The following is an 18,311-nucleotide window of genomic DNA, read 5'->3' on the forward strand; positions in this document are numbered from 1 at the left end:
CTGACCCCTGAAGATCACAAAAAAACAACCACAAAGGCTCACAACAAGAAAAAGCGCCATCATTATAAATGGAGAAAAGTTCGGAGTTGCCAAGGGCTTCATGTTACTTGAATCAACAATCTACACTCAGGAAAGCAGCCATGAAGAATCCAATAACGTGTTCCACTGGCAAATTTGCTATAGAAAAACCTCTTTCAAGTTCAAAAGCACAGATGTCACACTGGACAAAGGTGTGCCTGACATAAGCCAGGCCATTCTTAAATGCCTCACATGCATGTGCATCCATATTTGGCATGAAATCACATTTTCCCATGGCAATGGTAGCATGCTTATACCTTTTAAAAGGACGTGCATTTCTGGAAGACTGAAAACATCAATCACAGTGTCAATTACATGATTTTCCAAAAGATCAGGCCTATTTTTACCATTATATAGCATCCCAACACAGAGGAAAACCTGGTGTAAGAGTGGTGTGACTCTGTCAGTGCTGATTTACATGGATTTCAACGACATTCAGTACAAGGAAAGAAAACTACAGGTGTCTCCTCCAGATGCTGTTTTAAAGTCAGCCACAGAATTATATTGGATGAGGTCTTTTTATCTCACTTATAATGTTATCTCTTCTAGTAATCATGGGAGGCATCCACAGGTAAAAACATATAAGTGTGATAAATTTTTATATGCAGGCTAATTCTGGAATCATGTAGGCAATAAAAAAGCCAGTAACCTGTCACAAAGGGCATTTTGTAATTTCATTTGCACATTTAGAGAACACGAGCACAGCCATCCCATAATATCCGAATGCCTAGATTTAAGCAGCGCATCTCAGAATGACTCTTTTCTTTTAGTATTATTGTTTTTCTTTTAGTTCCGTAGTAAGAAGGGCAGCCGACATGTCATTGAATGAAGGTGCACCTTGTTCGATATGACTTATTTGCAACTCTTTGATAGGAGACTTACTTGTTTAGTGTGACTACACTCAGAATAATGTCAATCTATTTTTTCCTGAGAAGATAGTGAGTTGTGTAGTGGTCAAGTTTGAAGCTGCACATATAAAATAATATTATTTTGACCCATGCTCAGATTCACTGATTTTTGTAACAGTGACAGCAAAATTGTTACAGTCAAATGACCATGTGGAAGTGTTATTTTCAGAATATCAGATTCACGATGTAATGAATGGTACACTTGGTATATCTGCTCACCCCCTCATATTGAGAATGAAATGTATTAGTATCAGGATTTGATGAAGTGAAATTGATTAATGATGGCTCTTCTAGTCATGCCTTTGTCACTACTCCCAAATGACTGGGCAGAAACCTGCAGATACGGTGTGTGAAATATCATTAGGGGGACTGGTTAACTTTGCCATTCCTCTGGGTATAAGCATGCTAGCTCAGAAGCAAAGGGAGGGAATCCTGTGATTATCAAGATAGAAGAGCCACCAGCAGAGTGTCTTCGAGATCACTGTCTGAAAAGTTGGAGGCAGTAGAGGCACCAAGGTTGCAGCATAGAGACCATCAGTATCTGGAAACAAGTATTTCTTTCGTAAGCCACAATTAATTTATAGATTTCTGATTTATCTGGTTGGCATCCTCATGTGGCAATACTTTTTATAGTAATCCAAATCAAATCTAAATCCAAGGTGAAGATCCAAATATAATACTTAGCAGGTGGCTCTGAAGCTTGCTCTCTCTCTCTCTCTCTCTCTCTCTCTCTCTCTCTCTATGTATAGCCACAGCCCTCTTCACCAGCCACATGCACACCTTGTAAAACTCTCCTGCAGGCATATCTGGGCTCCTTTGATGTCACAGGGAGGAACAAGAATCAATCAAGGCTGATCCCTATGAGACAGCGGTTAGACATGCCTCCACCTTTCTTCCCTTTTATTATACCACCAACTATCCTTCCCAAAGCACTTTACATCTCTGCTGGACTCTAAGATTCATTGCAATAGTGACATACAAGTCACAGACAATACTCATAACTATGGGGTTTATTAGGAAGTTAATAGGTTACAAGTTATGAACAGAAATGCCCAGGACACAACAGTTCTCCAGCCAGAGATGTCTTTTCTCAGCGATGCCTGCAGGCAAACCTTTTTTAGTTTCTCTCTGGTCCAGAGCGTCTCCATCACAGGACCTTTTGGCCTCTTCTTTTCTTGAGCAATGTTAGAAAGCTCTTTTAGCACTACCAATAAACACTCAAATGGCATGCCACACTATGATAAACCATAGCCAAAAGGCACTTGGCTGTAGTTCCTGGGTCAGCAAATGAACTCCACAGATTAAGTACCTGGAGGAAATCCAGTCTTTCTGTGAGACACCTGCCTGTAGGCCCTCAGTAATATGCACTCCGGGGGCCTACATGTCCACCACACTCTTCTGTTCTCCTAGTGCTGCTCTTCCTTCTGCTGCCCCCTCTCTTTCATCTCTTGCCATCTCCAGCTCGGTTTCCTGGTCCAACAAAACTCAACCCACAGGCAACTCAAGCTCCAAAGGATGTGCTCCCCTCCGGGCTCTTCTTTCTTGTTGGTAATGAGCTCTCCCTTTTCTGCTTCTGAGATCGCTCATTTGAACTCGGTGGCATGGGAAAACTGACAAATTCCCTTGTCAGAGTGCCATACACCTTCCTGCATGGGTCACCCATTCATTTGGTGGGAGTTACAAAGACCCTGATCAGAAGAACCATATTTCCCTGCTCTACATCCCAACTAGAAATAGATGATGATGATGACGATTTTCAGTTTAAAAGGCAGTCCGTTCTTATGTTATTGAAAGCAATGTAATCTACAAATATTGTTGAAAATATTAATTGAAATCGATTGTATTTTAAAAGAAAGAGCTTGAAAATGACAATAAACGACTTATTTGGGGGCTTCATGCCACTAAGTTCATGCTTCGTGCTGTGTATAATAGGTTTTGACTCACAAATTGTCTTTCCTATTTTCACATGCATACCTTATATCATTATTTGTCTCTTTGAGATACAAAAATATTTACTTTTGTTCTGTAATCTAAAATTTGTGTAAGATATTGGTAAATGCACAAGCTAAAGAACTTTGCAACTCAATTAATCATATTTAATCTGTCTTTTGTTTGTTTGCTTGCTTTTCCTGAATTTTAAAAATTGTTCTAAAGAGTGAAGAACCTTTTGACAGCAAAACTAGTTGGCAGTACTTTTCTTACAACATTTTTAAAAAATACATAGACTTTTGAAAATATTATTCAGCCAGACATGTAGAAGGAAGAATGAGTATAGAATGTCATATATATTGCGTTTATTTATTTTTTAATTCCTGAAAGTTTTAAAATTGTTTTCATTGTTAATAAAGATTTGATGCAAATTAATATGCAATACCTTCTGGAGACATCTCGGGTACAATGGCCTCATAAGGTCCATCTAGGAATTTGGGTTCATTGTCATTGATATCCGAAACTCTGATGACAAATTCAGACTCGGGTTCCACAGCCTGTCCAGTAGTGGTGTCTGTTACCTGCGCTCTCAGCGTGTAGAGGGAACGCTCCTCTCTATCCAGTTTCTGCACAGCGTATAAGTCACCTGTGTTGCTGACAATTTCAAAAATAGTCCCAGCGCCTTCTCCAAACAGCTGGTACTGGAAAGATTTGTTTCCATTGTCTATGTCAGATCTGAGCTGCAAATACAAAAAGGATCTACTTAATTCCCTGTGGTGTTCAAATGAACAGGTGAATTTAAATGCTTTTATTTTAGGGCTTCTCCTTGTTTTTCCCCAAGTGAACAGTTCTGTTTTCCCAAGTTAATAATCCTATGTATTTTCCAAATTTTTTAAAAGGTAAAGTATTGGTTTCACCTTAAACTCTGTCTCCAGATAGAGGAAGGAGACATTGAATTATTCATGTGAATAACTACACAGATTTTATGACTCAATTGAAACAGTTCCAATGAGAAATTAAGATAACTGAAGAACAAATAATTTTTCAGACATAATGAGCAAGGAACTTGGTTCAAAATTGCACAATTGCTTACCTTCTTGTGCACTGAAACCATATTTTTCACATATTTACATAGGTTAGGCCCCAGAGACCAATAAACCCCAACCAAACTCACTGTCGTTAAATTGATGCTGACTCACAGTGACCCTTTAGAATATAGACAGGAGTAGAAAACCCCATCTTTCTGACTAGAGACTGATAGGGGAATAATCATCTGAGTAATCTTAAATATGAGGTTATGCAGGCAAGCTGAAAATGGATAGAAAATATGGAAATATTGGAAATAAAACTGGGACACTTGATGAAGAGATAACAGGCTTATTCATGTATTGACTACTAATTACATATCATAAAATCCTCTAATCACTCTGTTAATTGTCTCAATTAATTCTCATAACATTATGAGATACTTTATTATTGATATATTCAAGTTTTTTGGTAGATAAAAAGTTTTAGACTGGTTTAAAAAAAAAAAGACTTGGGAAAGTTACGTAGCTGCTTTATAAATTCATAATGTATACCACAGATTATCTGATGATCCCAACTTCTCCATTAACCATTGGGAGACATACTTTTAACACTTAATCCAGCCAGATTTCAACCCCTATTGCCTCTGAACATATTCTGCTCAAAGATCAAGTATGCATGTCCTTCTTCTGCCCTCCTTCCTTCCCCTTTTAAGAAGCATATGTGTTCATCTCTCACAGTTTCATAAAGGGCATTATTTTAAATGTTCCCTTGTATATGAAAACTTAAAGTCTCCTTTCCATCTATTGAACCTCACTAACATCATTAGCTTTCACTTTAACATAAATAAAAGAGGGATTTCATGATCCCTAATTATTTTGATATTTTTTCTTGATTCTCTGTTTATGAATATACTTATTCTCTAAGTAGAAAGCTTTCCTGAAAACTCACAAAGTTAGCCAAGACACACAATTCTAGGCAAAAGATGACTTTTCTGTTGACTCTATTTAAAATTTATCAATTTCAATGAATTAATAAGAATTTAATGTGATTGCAGAGACAATCTGGAAACATACAACTAATGAAGCATTTCAATAATGTGTAGATATCACTGTTAATCAAGGAAAGAAGCATATTGGGGAAATAAATCATTCCTACAATTTCATTAACATTGTTAACATAAGCTATAATTCCTTAATCATAATGATGACATTTTTTCTTGATTCTCTCTTTAAGTATATTCTTTTCTCTAAGTAAAATGCTTCCCTGAAAACTCAGAGAACTGTGCTAATAACCTGTGAGATGCACTTAAGCACTTGCTGATGAAGATCAAGGATTTTAGGCTTCTGTGTGGATTACAACTGAATATAAGGAAACCCAAATCCTCACAACTAGACCAATAAGTAACATCATGATAAAGCTTGAGGTGATCAAAAATACGTAACATCATGGTAAAGCTTGAGGTGATCAAAGATTTCATCTCGCTTTGATCCACAGTCAATACTTATGGAAGCGACATGACCTGTGGCACAAGACCTCTTTAAGATGTTGGAAAGCAGGGATACTACTTTGAGGACGGAAGACCCAAGCTGCAGTGTTTTAAATCACCTCACCTGCATGTGAAAGTCGGGCATTGAATAAGGGAGACAAAGATGATCAGACTCATCGCACATACTTTGGACATGTTATCAGGACTTATCAAAAACAAAAACCCACTGCCATCAAGTTGATGTTCACTTACAGCTATCAACCTGGAAAGGACAGAACCATCCATGAATTTCCAAGACTGAAAGTGTTTATGGGAGTAGAAAGCTCTGACTTTTTTCCAGCAGAGCTCCTGATGGTTTTGAAATGCTGATCTTTCAGATCCCTGCCCACTGCAGAACCACTTCACCACTAAAACTCCTCAGGAGAGACCAGCCTCTGGAAAAGGACATTACGCTTGGTAAAGATGTGAGGCAGCAAAAAGCAGATGTCTCTCAATGAGATGGGCTGACACAGTGGTTGCCATGATGGTTTCGAACATCACCACAGTTGTGAGGATGGCACAGGACATGGCAGTGGACCACGCTGCTGTCCGGAAGGTTGCTATCTGGGTCAGCACGGACTCGATGGCACCGGACAACAAACAACCATATCGACTTTCTGATGGCAGAGTTCTCCATTTTGTTTCCATAAATTTTATGTGTCCTTGTTGAGTCTCCAAAGAACAACAGATAGTAATCGAACAGTTTCTACATGTACAGATTAGGGGTATTGATTCTCTTTTGAATTATGTAACCCTTCCTACCCTACTATTTTGGAATTGCTCCTCCTTCATTAACATAATCCTGTTGCCCCTAAAGCTTCATTCTCATCTTTCAAATTTCTGTAGTCAATATAATCCCATAGAGATGATTCTTAAAAGAATATAAAATCAAGATAGACTCTTATAGTACTTGAGCTACACTATTTGGTTTTATGAGGATTTCTGGAGATATTTCTTGGTTTGAGGCTTAAGGATTGTCACAGGGCAGTAGTTTCCTGAGTTATGCCACTGGTGCCTCCCCGCCTCCCACCCCCCACCCATGGCTCCAGAAAGTCTAGAGTTTGTGAGAATTTTAAATTCACTTCTCCATTTTTTTTCTTTTTGATCTGAATTCTCCATTGATACTTGATCAGAAGGTCCAGAGCTGCCAGGCCGTCCTGGTTTCATGGCAAAGGAAGCAATGGTTCAGGGAGGCAATGAGCTGCATCTCCCGCAGCCTCTCTTCTCCCTGCGCATTCCTTCTCCCTCGGTTGTTCAAGGTGAGTAGAAACCAATTGCTAGAACCACTCACAGCCTTTTAGTAACCTGGACACTATGCCACAAATTATAAGGTAGAACAGAAGCACTAAATGTTTTATTAACTGGGATTCCCTCTAACTCCATGACTTTAAACCTCAAACCAAGGAACCAAAGCCCGGAGATTTGGGGTTATTCATAAGCAACCTTAGTACTGTGTGTGCATGGGTGTGTCCGTTTGTCTGTCATTGTACAATATGAATCATTTCAACTCAACTTTCTATAGGTGCACAACTTATGAACATCAATTGCAATAATGATCTGTGTAACCTTACTTCCTGGGCTACTAACTGCATGGTCAGCAGCCTATCCAAAGGAGAAGGACGAGCTTTTATTCCCCAGAAGTGTCTTTGGAAACCCAGGGACGCAGGTCTAGATCGTCCTGTGTGGACTCCATGGTGGTGACTTTGGTATCTTTGGTTTTGAGTCATTCTAGTGGGAGTGCACGGGCATCTCATTGTGGTTTGCGTTTACATCTGTCTGATGGCTAAGGACACTGAGCATCTTTTCATCTGGTCATTTGAATTCCCTCCTTGGTTAAATGTTACTACAGTCCTTTGCCATTTTCTGACTAGTTTATTGACCTGTTTATTGTTAAATTATTAATGTTTGATATGTGTTTTGATGACTAAATCTTGGTCAGATATATGGTTGGTTTCTGAATATGATCCCCTAGATGGTAGCTTGTCGTTTCACTTATTGGATAATGGTTTTGTTTGAAAAAAAAAGTTAATTGTTTTGACGCACTATTTATGTTTCCTTTAGCTATTGGTGTTTTATTAGATCCTCTGTTGTTGAAAGCTATGCTTAATAGTGTTGCCCCTGCTTATTCTTCTGAAAGTTTTGTGCTTTTAATTCATACATGTAGGCCCTTCATTCATTTTTTATTTGTTTTTCTTTATGATGTGAGGCATGGATCCTGTTTCATTCTTCTATATGTAGAGATATCATTTTCCCAGAACCATTTATAGGTGCACAACCTATGAAAAGCAGTTACAAAAATTATCTGTAACCTTGCCTTAATCAATGCTGTTCTTCCTCCCATTAAATGGATTTACCTTCTTTATATATACCTAGCATCCTTATATATAAATCCATATATAAGGATTTGGCATCCTTATAAATACTACACCATGGATGTGTGGGTTTATTTGTGGACTTTCTATTCCATTCCATTAGTCTATGTATTTATTGTCAGAACAACACCAGGGCCACCCCAGTGTTTTCAGTGCTACAGCTGTATTTTAAAAATCAAACAAACTGACAGTTAATTATGACTTCTTTGACACTATCTTTGGTTCAGAGATTATAAATCTTTACCAGTGCAGACAGCTTCATTTTTCTGTAGTTGAGCAGTTAGTGGATTTGAATGGCAAACCTGTCCGTTCAAAATAGTAAGATCTAACCCACAGAGCTGCCAGACGTCCATACAGCTGGACAATATGTTTCAGAATCAAGAAGTGTGAGTCCTATTTTTTCATTTTCTACTTTATCCATCTTCCTTCCCATATAAGTAAATTATTGTTTGAGATTCCCCCGCCCCCCACCCCTTTTTAAGTGATGACTGTTGGAATTTTGCTTGTGATTGAATTCAATCTATAGGTCACTTTTGACAGTATTGGCATCTTAATAATATTAAGTCTTCCAAATCATAAACATGCAACCTCTCTCCATTTATTTAGGTTTTCATAATGTCTTTCATCAATATTCTATATTTTTCATGGTATAACTCCTTTATGTCCCTTGTTAGATTTATGTCCAGATACTTTATGTACATGGATGCTCCTTTATATGGATTGTTTCACTAACATAATGCATGGAAATGCAACTGAATTTTAGTTTGTTAACTTTTTATCCTGAAATCTTGTTAAATTTCTCTATTAGCTCTAGTATTTTCCTTATGGATCTGTGATTTTCTATATATAGGATCATACCATCTGTTATCATTATGTTTTGTGTTAGCTTGGCTGAGTCAGTATTCTCTGTGGTTTGGCAGTTAAAGGCTGTAATCCCTGATGATAGGACACTCTGATGATCACAATACAATGTGATCAAGTCCAGATTATGAGTAGCCAATCAGATGTAAGCTGAGTCTTCAGGGCAACCCTCTTACTCAGGTCACAGTCCTGAAGCAAATGAAAAGATGTTTCCTCCGGGGTGTGGTCTACTTCCACTCTAAGGACACTATGCAAAAGCTTCCTTCCTCTTTGCTGGGCCTGGGTCCTGCATCAGGCTCATCAACCTCCAGTTGTTTGGACTGGAGCCAACTCATATTGACAGTTGATCCCAAGAGCCATCAGGGGCCTGCCATCTAATCTACTCAGCCTGGATTCATTCATCTCTCCACTCAAACGCCTGACCTCCTAACCTTGAATTTACCTGCTTCTTCACCTGTGGTGTCTCAGACAGGACTTGCCTGCTTCCACAACTGTGTGACCATTTTCTTGACATAAATCTCTCTCTCTCTCTCTCTCTCTCTCTCTCTATATATATATATATATATATATATATAGCCACCATCTTCCCAGAATTCTTATAGTGCTTCAACTTAGGTAATCTTTCACCACTCATAAAATTAAAAAGCAAATTTATATGCCATAATGTCAATCTGGTATTTTCAGATATTTAAAAAAATATACATGCCTATCAGAACATCAGATGAAAGGATTAATGCCTCTTATTCTGTGTATGTAGTTCTTACATGTATTTAGAACATGCTACTCAGTACTAGAAGAGGAATTGAAATTAATGATGAGTAAATTTACTTCCAGTATATTCACAGTGTAATTTTTATACACCAGTGGGCCTGGGATTTTTCAGGATCAAGAGTGAAGAGAAAACCGAACCAAACCATTTGAACAGCCTTACTCCCTAATGGCGTAACACTGACATAAGAACATTTCAGTCTTATGCACTGTAGTGTTATGAAATCTCCTGTAATCCCATTCCAAATTTTTTTCTCAACTAGCGAGCTACTATCAATTTGGTAAATGAATGCCACTTCAAATTGTCAGCTAACTGTGCTGAGTCCTGGTCAACTAGGTGACCAAAGAGGTCATTTGTTTATTTGCTTGTTTTGGTACTTAGCAAACTGAATCGCATCCATCAAATCCTTCACAAAGTGAGCCATCTTTTTAAAGGCGGTCACATTTACTTTCCTAGCTGTTGAACAAGGAGCCACGGTGGCGGTGGCGCCATCAGGTAAGTGTTGACCTGCTGACTGGAGCAGGTGAAAGGTGCGGCTGTCTGCTTCAGCAACTGAGGGACAGTCTTACATGTCACCTGATGGCTCTGCTCCGCGCTGGGGCTGCCTGTGAGTTGGCAGGGTCTAGAGGGCGGTGCAGTGGTTGTTTGGGGGCGCGTGTTCAAGGGCGCTCCTGAACGGCTAGCACTGCAGCACTACCACGGAGGTCTTTGAAACCCGTTATCTGTATGTTCTTTTCAGGCAGTTGTAAAAATAAAGGGGTTGTGGGACATTTGGTTAGAGGCTTTTCATAAAGATTTTCACAGAATGGAATAAAAAAAATAGAAGGCAAAACCAATCACGGTGTGAAATGAAGCAGGAGATTCGTGCAGGGAGCGGAAGCCAACTAGTAAACTGGAAAATATGACAGCCGCCTAGGGAACTTGTCTTTGTACCCTGCTGGCCAGCTTCCCTGTAGCGCCCCTTTACTGAAAGGCAGCAGCCAGCGGCCGCCCCGGTCACCCAGCCAGGGACTGGCCAGCGCGAGGTGCTCTGCGGGGTCCTTTGCAAAGGAGGCTGCAGGGACTCAGTAACTAGCAGACACTTAACTGGGGGTCTCTTTACACCTGCACACACGCGCCTGTGATGTGCCTGGGAATCATCACCGAAAAAAGGGGTGGCGGGATCGGGTGGGGTAGTGAGCAGAGCTTTGAGAGCCCTTTGCCTGGAAACGCAGAGTGTCTTCTCAGGCTAGGCCACATTTTAGCGTCCCTGGCTGGCTAATTGGATGGGTGAACTCTTTTGGAAGCCAGATGCGAGGATAACACCCCAGTCCTCCTGAAAAGAGCCAGGAACAAGAGAGTTAATGAATTTTGAGTGTTTCACCCTTTGGGCCCAATTAAATTTTAGTGCCTGTTAATTAGCGGTTAAACTTATTTCAGTCCATCCGTCTAGAGACAGTGCCTTATGGAAAGGACCATGCTATTGTAATTACCGTGGTTTAAAGAAAGCCAAATAATATTAAAAACCAAAAACAAATAGATGTTCTGTCTCATTAAGGAAACTTTTTCCCCTAAAAGATCGTCTTTGCATAAAGTGAAAATAATTATCCTTTGTCCTCCAGCACCACTGTTCAAATGAAACGTGTGGGCTTCCGTTGCTACTTAGCAGGGAAAGGATTTGGTATTAATCTGCTTCATTAAAAGCTAATGAGGGGTAAATCAACAGCTACTTAGCGTAATAGAAGGGAAGGCTAAATATTGTTGGTAAATGAGATTGTACTCTTCCTGCTGCTTTCATCAATTACCAAAAATAGCGTCATCAAACGTCCAGATGTTGATAAAACCGGGCCGCAATGATAACAGGAGGGCTGCGGTCCCTCTGGAGACAGAGATGCACTTCCTCAGGGACAACCTGAGCTCCACCTCCCCTTGGAGTTTTGAGGGGATGCTTAGGTATTTGTAAGTCTGAGACCCCTGTATGATTGTGTTTGGGGTTAACTGAGATAATGTATAGTTGCATCAAATACCCCCACATTTGGAAATTAATTCATTCACCTTTCATAAAAAATAGTGTCCAAGCAGTCTCCAGGTGGTGAGTGACTATTGACATACAACTTGGAGGTAAGACCCAAACCCCTATAAAGTCCATTATAATAAAAATATGAATTAATACTAAACACCTCCTGAGACTGTGAGACAAACAGACATGTCTGTCTCCCAAGAGGAAGGTGCTGAGCTCGAACTGCAGACCTTGCCATGAACAGCCCAGTGCTTCATCCACGATGTCACCGGGGCTCCAAAGTTTATACAGGCGTCCATCATAGCAATGGATGTCACTCTGTGGTGCAAAGCTAAACATCGCCATCATTATTTTTTACTGTATTGTTGTGTTTCAAATGGATCTGGAAGTGTTTCTTCAGGGTTTTTAAAATTTTAATCCACTGAATGATATCCTACATACTTTATTCTAAAATAAACCTTTGACTCATTGAAGTTACACACGAACACTAACTAGCCATTTTGATTGACGTGCAAATTTGATTTAGAGACTTTTTTTTAGAACAGAAGTCACTCATCACGCGAGGAGTGCCTGGACTGTAACCCTCTCAGAAGATAGTTACCCGGCCAATGTGATAGCTGGTCGTATTCATCTCCTCTGGGACGAAAAACTGGTTCCACACCCAGCCGCGCTTCGCTCGAACATGAGATCCCACAGACTGCTTCGCTTCCTTTGCTTCTACGTGTCCTGTGGCTGCAAGGCAGTGTTGCAGCAGAGGAATTCCAACCATTAAAGGTATCAGGAAGAAACGATTCATTCTGATGTCTCCTTTGATCCCAGCTGATACTCTCCCGAGGAAATGGTAGACGATGTAAACAAATTTCTTGTGTTATCTTAGCGTGCTTTTTAAAAAAGTTATTAAATGGATTTCATATCCCTAAAGTACAAGAAACAAAATAAAATTTGACATAAGTAAAAATAGAATTATCTCACAAAAATCCTAAAGATTAGTTATGATTTTCACATCCTTAAACTTATGTGAGTAAAACTTACGTGAGTAAATGGGACAAGACATATGTTTATTTTATCATCCAATTTTGCGAGCTCATTTTATTTTGCAGTTCAGATATCAATTGAGTGGAATAATTATAAAGATCTATACAGGCACCATTCATGTTGAGCCCCAGTCATCAATCTGACTGACTGTTGACAAGTTGATCTTCCAGTCTCCTTGGTTGACAGCTGACATTAAGATAGACAGGGTGTTCTGGTTAGCTTTTTGTGTTGGTTGTTGTTTTCTTCTTTTTTCTTTCTTTTTTTGTTTAAGCCTACTTATTTCCACCTTTCCACTTCAATACAATTCAATCCTTCCTGTTAAAGCAGCATCCAAGCAAAAGGAAAAGTCTCAGTTTTCAGTTTTTTGTCTACAGTAGAAATCTTTTGTCTTATCCAACTTTATAATTATGATAGTCTATGTACTCAATGAAATTTTAAAAAAGGAAATTTTGACCTAATGCCTTCTTGGATTTATTAGTAAGTTATAGCGATGCTATAAACATTCTGACTAGACAGTCTATGCAAAAGTTGTTTTGTTATATTGTGGAAGATATGGGGACTACGCTTTTTTATCTTAAAGAAACAAACTGATTTATAGGGGATAAAATTATAGTGCCTGAGTAAAATTGACTTAATGTTTATAATATGTTAGATGAAAATGAATGGTACCTTCAGGTATATTTAGTAAACATTATGCTTGGTAAAGTAGAAGATCAACAATGACAATACCCTCAATGAGATGGACTGACACAATGGCTGGAACCATGGGCTCCAACATAGCAGTAATTATGAGGGGGGTGCAGGACCAATTGCAGTGTTTCTTTTTATTGACCATAGGTCCTGCCTTATGTGTTGGAACCTACTGGATGGCCCTTACCAACAGCAATAACATACTGAATAGCAACAATGGTTTGTATTCTATAGCTAACCTAAAAACTGGCAACATCATGGGAAAAGGCCCTGCTGAATTCATTCTAGAGGAATTACGACCAAGACAACTGATGGAGAAGGTCTACTCAGCAACAGGCGGTCATCATGAGTAGCTGGAATGGGCTTGGTAGCAACAGGTTTGCTTTAGTGTGTGTGTGTCGTGTATACATTTATAAATTCCCAGCATACCTAGTTTTACATTAAAACGTTCAGTTTGCTCAAAATTATCCCTGAGTGATCCCACACCAAAAAAAGTCACTACCATTCCAAGTAATAATGGCTCTATAAAGTTTGTAAGATGTATAGATCTCTATGGGAGTAGATAGCCTTGTCTTTCTCCCATTCAAATGTTAGTGAGTTTGAACCAGCAGCCTCATGGTTAAGCAATCCAATGCTTACCATCAGTGTCATCAGGGTTCCGTATCTCTGGATGTTACAAAGAGTCAATGCCCTTATCTGCTAACCAAAAACTTGTGGTTCTAGACAATCCAGAGCTGCCTCAGAAGAAAGACTAGTGGATTTACTTCTGAAAACCAGTCATTGAACTGCCTGTGGAGCACAGCCCTACTCTGAGACCCATGAGGTCTTCATGATTTGGGATCCACTGGAAGGCAACTGTTTTATTTCTTTTGCTTTTACCAGAGAATGCTCTGAACAACTTTGAATTGATGCATATTCCTTACCTATATAAGTATAGGAAATCTCTGGGTTATGAACATTGGAATCACAGACAAGTCACTCTTGCCCTTTGATATTACATAAATTTTCCCTGGTCTGGAAAAGTTAGAACCAAATTTACTAGTACTAAGCTCTTCTTCACAATTACCTTTCCTTGCTGCATGCACAACTTTTAAATTATTGAGAAGACATTGAGCCTTTTCAGGCACTCTCCACTGTGGTCTAGTCCATTCTGAATCACAGACAGCCTTGATGGCAGAGTAGAATGCATGTAGGGATTCTGTGGCTGTAATCTTTAGGGGAGCAGAAAGCCCTGTTCTCCTGCACAGTTGGCTGTGAATCTTAATTGTTGACCTTGTGGTTAGCAACTCAGTGTTTAATTCATTGTGCCACCATGATTCTAAAGTTAAATAAGAACCATGTATACCTGTCCTTCACTACCTACAAAACATTCACATAAGGCCCCACTTAGAAGCAAATAATTTGGTACATAATTAGAGACTGCCAGTAATTGCAGTTAAAGAGTTCTTGCATTGTCTTCTTCAGCATGGCATCTCAATGATCGGGCCAAGTTTCTCAATTGCAATAGTTTTCTTGGGACTTATAAACACATATAGTTTTGCAGGTGCTACGATAAAGTTTAGTACTTTATTATCTTCAGAATCATCAGAGAACTCCCTACACCTTTTAGGAGACTACTATGTGATCCTCTTCCAAAAAGTTTTCAGTCCTCCCGATAAAGTTTAAAACAACCCCTAGGGGATTTCCAGGTCTTCACCTCTTGTTTGGGAAAGTTGTTTAAAAATATCTAATTAGGTAAGGATGCACTCTCCTGCACAGGGTTTCTCTGCCCTCTCCTCTACAACCTCTTCATGCAGAGGGATGTTTTGTTACACATTTAGCTAATGAGGATCATGGGGATATTCAGAAAACATTTAAATCACAGATGAATTTCAACTTTATATTAAATATTTGACATTCAAGAAATGTCTGTTCAGAAATGTGTGAAATATACATATTGTTGATAAATGATTAATAATAAAATCATTTGGAATGAACACAATTTTCTTAAGAAGGATGATGCGTATAAATTTGCACACATTTGCAAAACGATAGCACTATGAGGATATATGGCTCTGATTTTGTGGTGAGCATTGGTCTTTTGTCTACTTAATGTTACGACATTTTGAAGCATGTATACATAAAGAAGTAATCTAGTTTAAATAATTATCAATACCTAACCAATCTCACTTTGTCCATTGCATTTTATAAATTAAAGTATTTTGTTACATCATTTTATCCATTAACTCTACACATCCATTGTCTATCTCATAGGTATATATTTTTAAAGAGATCTACCCAAATCAAACCAAATCCATTGCTATCATGTGAATTCTGATGCATAGAGACCTGATGGGGCAAAGCAGAACTGCCCTATATACTATACTTACGTATACAAATATATGCACACATACATATGTAAATATGTATGTATTGGTATATTTATATCACAATCATAATTTTAAAATTAAGAATAAGTGTTTAACGTATCCAAATTAGTACTCATACTGAAATTATTAAACATTAATTCAACTACGCTCACCAAGTAAAATATTTTGAACAGCTCTGAAGTCAGTTTTAGTCCAAAGCCTAAAACCAAACTCAATGCCCTGGAGTCCCTGTTGCTTCATTCACAGGACCCCCTGTGGATTTCTGAGACTCTAATGGTTTTTGAGGCAGAGCCCTGTCTGCCTCCTGGGGAGTTGGTGGTGGTTTGGAACTGCGGACCATGCAGATCACAGCCCAACACGTGACCACTACACTAACCAGAATGCTCAACCTCTTAAATTTTTCTTTACAATCTATGTTGTAAGAACAAGCTTGTTTATAGTATACATTTGTAAAGATTTTTTCTTTTTCTAACTTCACCATTTAACAAACAAATAAACTCAAACCCACTACCATGGAGTCAACTCTGACTCAGAGCAACCCAATAGGATAGCTTAGAACTATCCTCTGGGTTTCTGAGGCTGTAAATCTTTAGAGAACAGAAAACCTCATCTTTCTCTCTGGAGTGGATGGTGACTTTGAACTGCTGACTTTGAGGGTTAGTAGCCAAACTGGTAACTCAAGATGACACTAGAGTTGCCAAATTCCCATAGTTTGATGTGTTCATTTACCCCTTGTCTTTCCTGTAAACTACTACAAAGTTTATCAAATGTAAATTCACACTGTTGGAAAGAATACATGTACTTGATGCATTAAAATTCTTGTGCATCTAAACTAGATGAGCATAATACTTAGTTGTTTTACATTTTATTTCTACTGTTGTTGTCACTCTTAGGGCTCATATTTTCTAGGTGGGATATGAGCCCTGGTTGTGCAGTGGTTACAACTTGGCCTGGCAATCTCAAGGTCAGCTGTTCGAAACCACCAGCGTCTTCGAAGGAGAAAGACAGGGCTTTCTACACCTGTAAAGAGTTACAGTCTCAGAAACCACAGGGACAGTTCTCGCCTGTAATACAGGGTCGATCAGAGTCTCAATTGACTTGATAACAGTGAGTGAGGCTGCATATATTTATTATGAGTTTCTTAGTCAATCTTATTTTTAAAGTTTGCAGAGGGTTGATGATCATTGATACTTCAATCCAATATTTTAATGAGCACATACTATGATAGTCTCCAGGACTGTAACTGTTTACAGGGGTAAACAGGGGTAAAAAGTCTTGTCTTATCTTTATCCCACTGAGAGGCCAGTGGTTTCAGAATACTGAACTTGTGGTTACCAGTGCAACTCATAGCCACTATACAGCCAAGATTCTCGTTATTAATCTTTTGAATCTGAATTTCTTCATACTTTAAAATAAAAACAAGGAAAATGAGTGAAATACAAGAAGTGGGTGTCTATGAATAATGTAAGAGTGTAGGTTTGTTTCTACTCTTATTCTTCCAAAGTTTTGTCATTTTCATACATCTCAGGAGAGGGAAAAACATTTCAACTAATGGTCCATCTCTGATTGAGGATTCATGGCAGCTGTCAGCAGTGTTAGCCTGTGGAAGACTCTGGACCAAGCCCAAGTTAAGCAAGGGAAAGTGGGATCAGCTAGTGAAGTGTGACACGGGCCCCAGAGAGACAGGCAGTGGCATTTTGTCCCTGTGTTGACTCTCCTCCTTAAGGTTTCCACTCATGGATCAAAAACCCTGCATCACCTTCTGTGAAGAAATGCCGCTGCTTGCTGCATGTCCCATTTAGTCTGCATACCTATAGCCTCTTAATTCCTGTATTTCAAGATGCTTTTATTAAAGAAAACCTATGATTTTATATGAGGAGTCTTCCAGAAATTCTTGGAAAATGGAATTAAAAGCCAATGGATTTTTTCCATAACATTTGAAACCCCTCTTTTATATTTGAAATGGCATACTACATACAAAATGAAATAGAATTGATATGAATACAATGTTTAAAATGAAACATATTAACAGTTATGTTAACTGATTGCATTAGCAAGAGTGCATGGATGGTGTCTTGGGTAAAACACTTTATTACTAGCCAAAAGTTTAGCATTTCAAACCCTTCTGGTGGTACTTTGGACCTTGAAAGCCATACAAAGCACAGTTCCACTCTGCACATACTGGGCTGCCTTTAGTTGGATTGGGCTTAACAATTGACAATAGTCATATCAACATGACGTATCTAATACAGTCTTAAATGTTTGGCACTGAAAAGTATATTTAATATATTACCTTCACAAAATCAGGAACTTAAGGTCAGAGATATAATTTACCTTCCCAAAGTTTTTTAAGTTATTTACCAGTAAAGCTAGGAGTAGGGATCTGATCTGAAGGCCAAGTGTGGGACTGTTTATCAGCTATTGAGAAGGAAAGACACAGATATCTGACAGCATGACCCCTACCCGTGAGCGGTCACTTGGTTTAAATGGAATTAAATGCCATAAGCTGTGTTTTAAGGTTTGTACCAGTCTTGAAACTAGACAATATAGAATGTAGTTGATTATCACATTTTAGGACATCTTTATATTTATTTTTCAAATGTCTCTAGCTTAGAAGGAAGTGGGAGAATAAGTCAGGGTGATGAATTTGGTGTTTGTGTGGCAGAAAATAGAAGGTGAAGATTGGGAAATATGAAGGGGATAAACTGAGAACCATAATCCTATTTGCAATTGCTTAAAAGTCAAGG

The 18,311-nt window shown here is 38.7% G+C and overlaps 1 protein-coding gene across 1 annotated transcript in view; it reads right to left on the bottom strand.

Moving 5' to 3' along the window:
• The window catches only part of CDH19 (cadherin 19), an 81,017-nt gene that overhangs the window by 44,661 nt on the left and 18,045 nt on the right, over positions 1-18,311 (bottom strand). Inside the window, exons 2-3 of the mRNA XM_004703040.2 lie at positions 12,072-12,386; positions 3,361-3,655 (exon numbers count right to left, since the gene is read on the bottom strand). Of these exons, the coding sequence (XP_004703097.1) occupies positions 3,361-3,655; positions 12,072-12,266 (490 nt within the window). The 5' untranslated portion in view covers positions 12,267-12,386. The remainder of the gene's footprint in view (positions 1-3,360; positions 3,656-12,071; positions 12,387-18,311) is intronic.

The sequence above is a fragment of the Echinops telfairi genome, unplaced genomic scaffold (assembly GCF_000313985.2).
Source record: "Echinops telfairi isolate 266 unplaced genomic scaffold, ASM31398v2 ScPeMD7_7400;HRSCAF=8409, whole genome shotgun sequence".
In the NCBI taxonomy this organism is placed as follows: domain Eukaryota; kingdom Metazoa; phylum Chordata; class Mammalia; order Afrosoricida; family Tenrecidae; genus Echinops; species Echinops telfairi.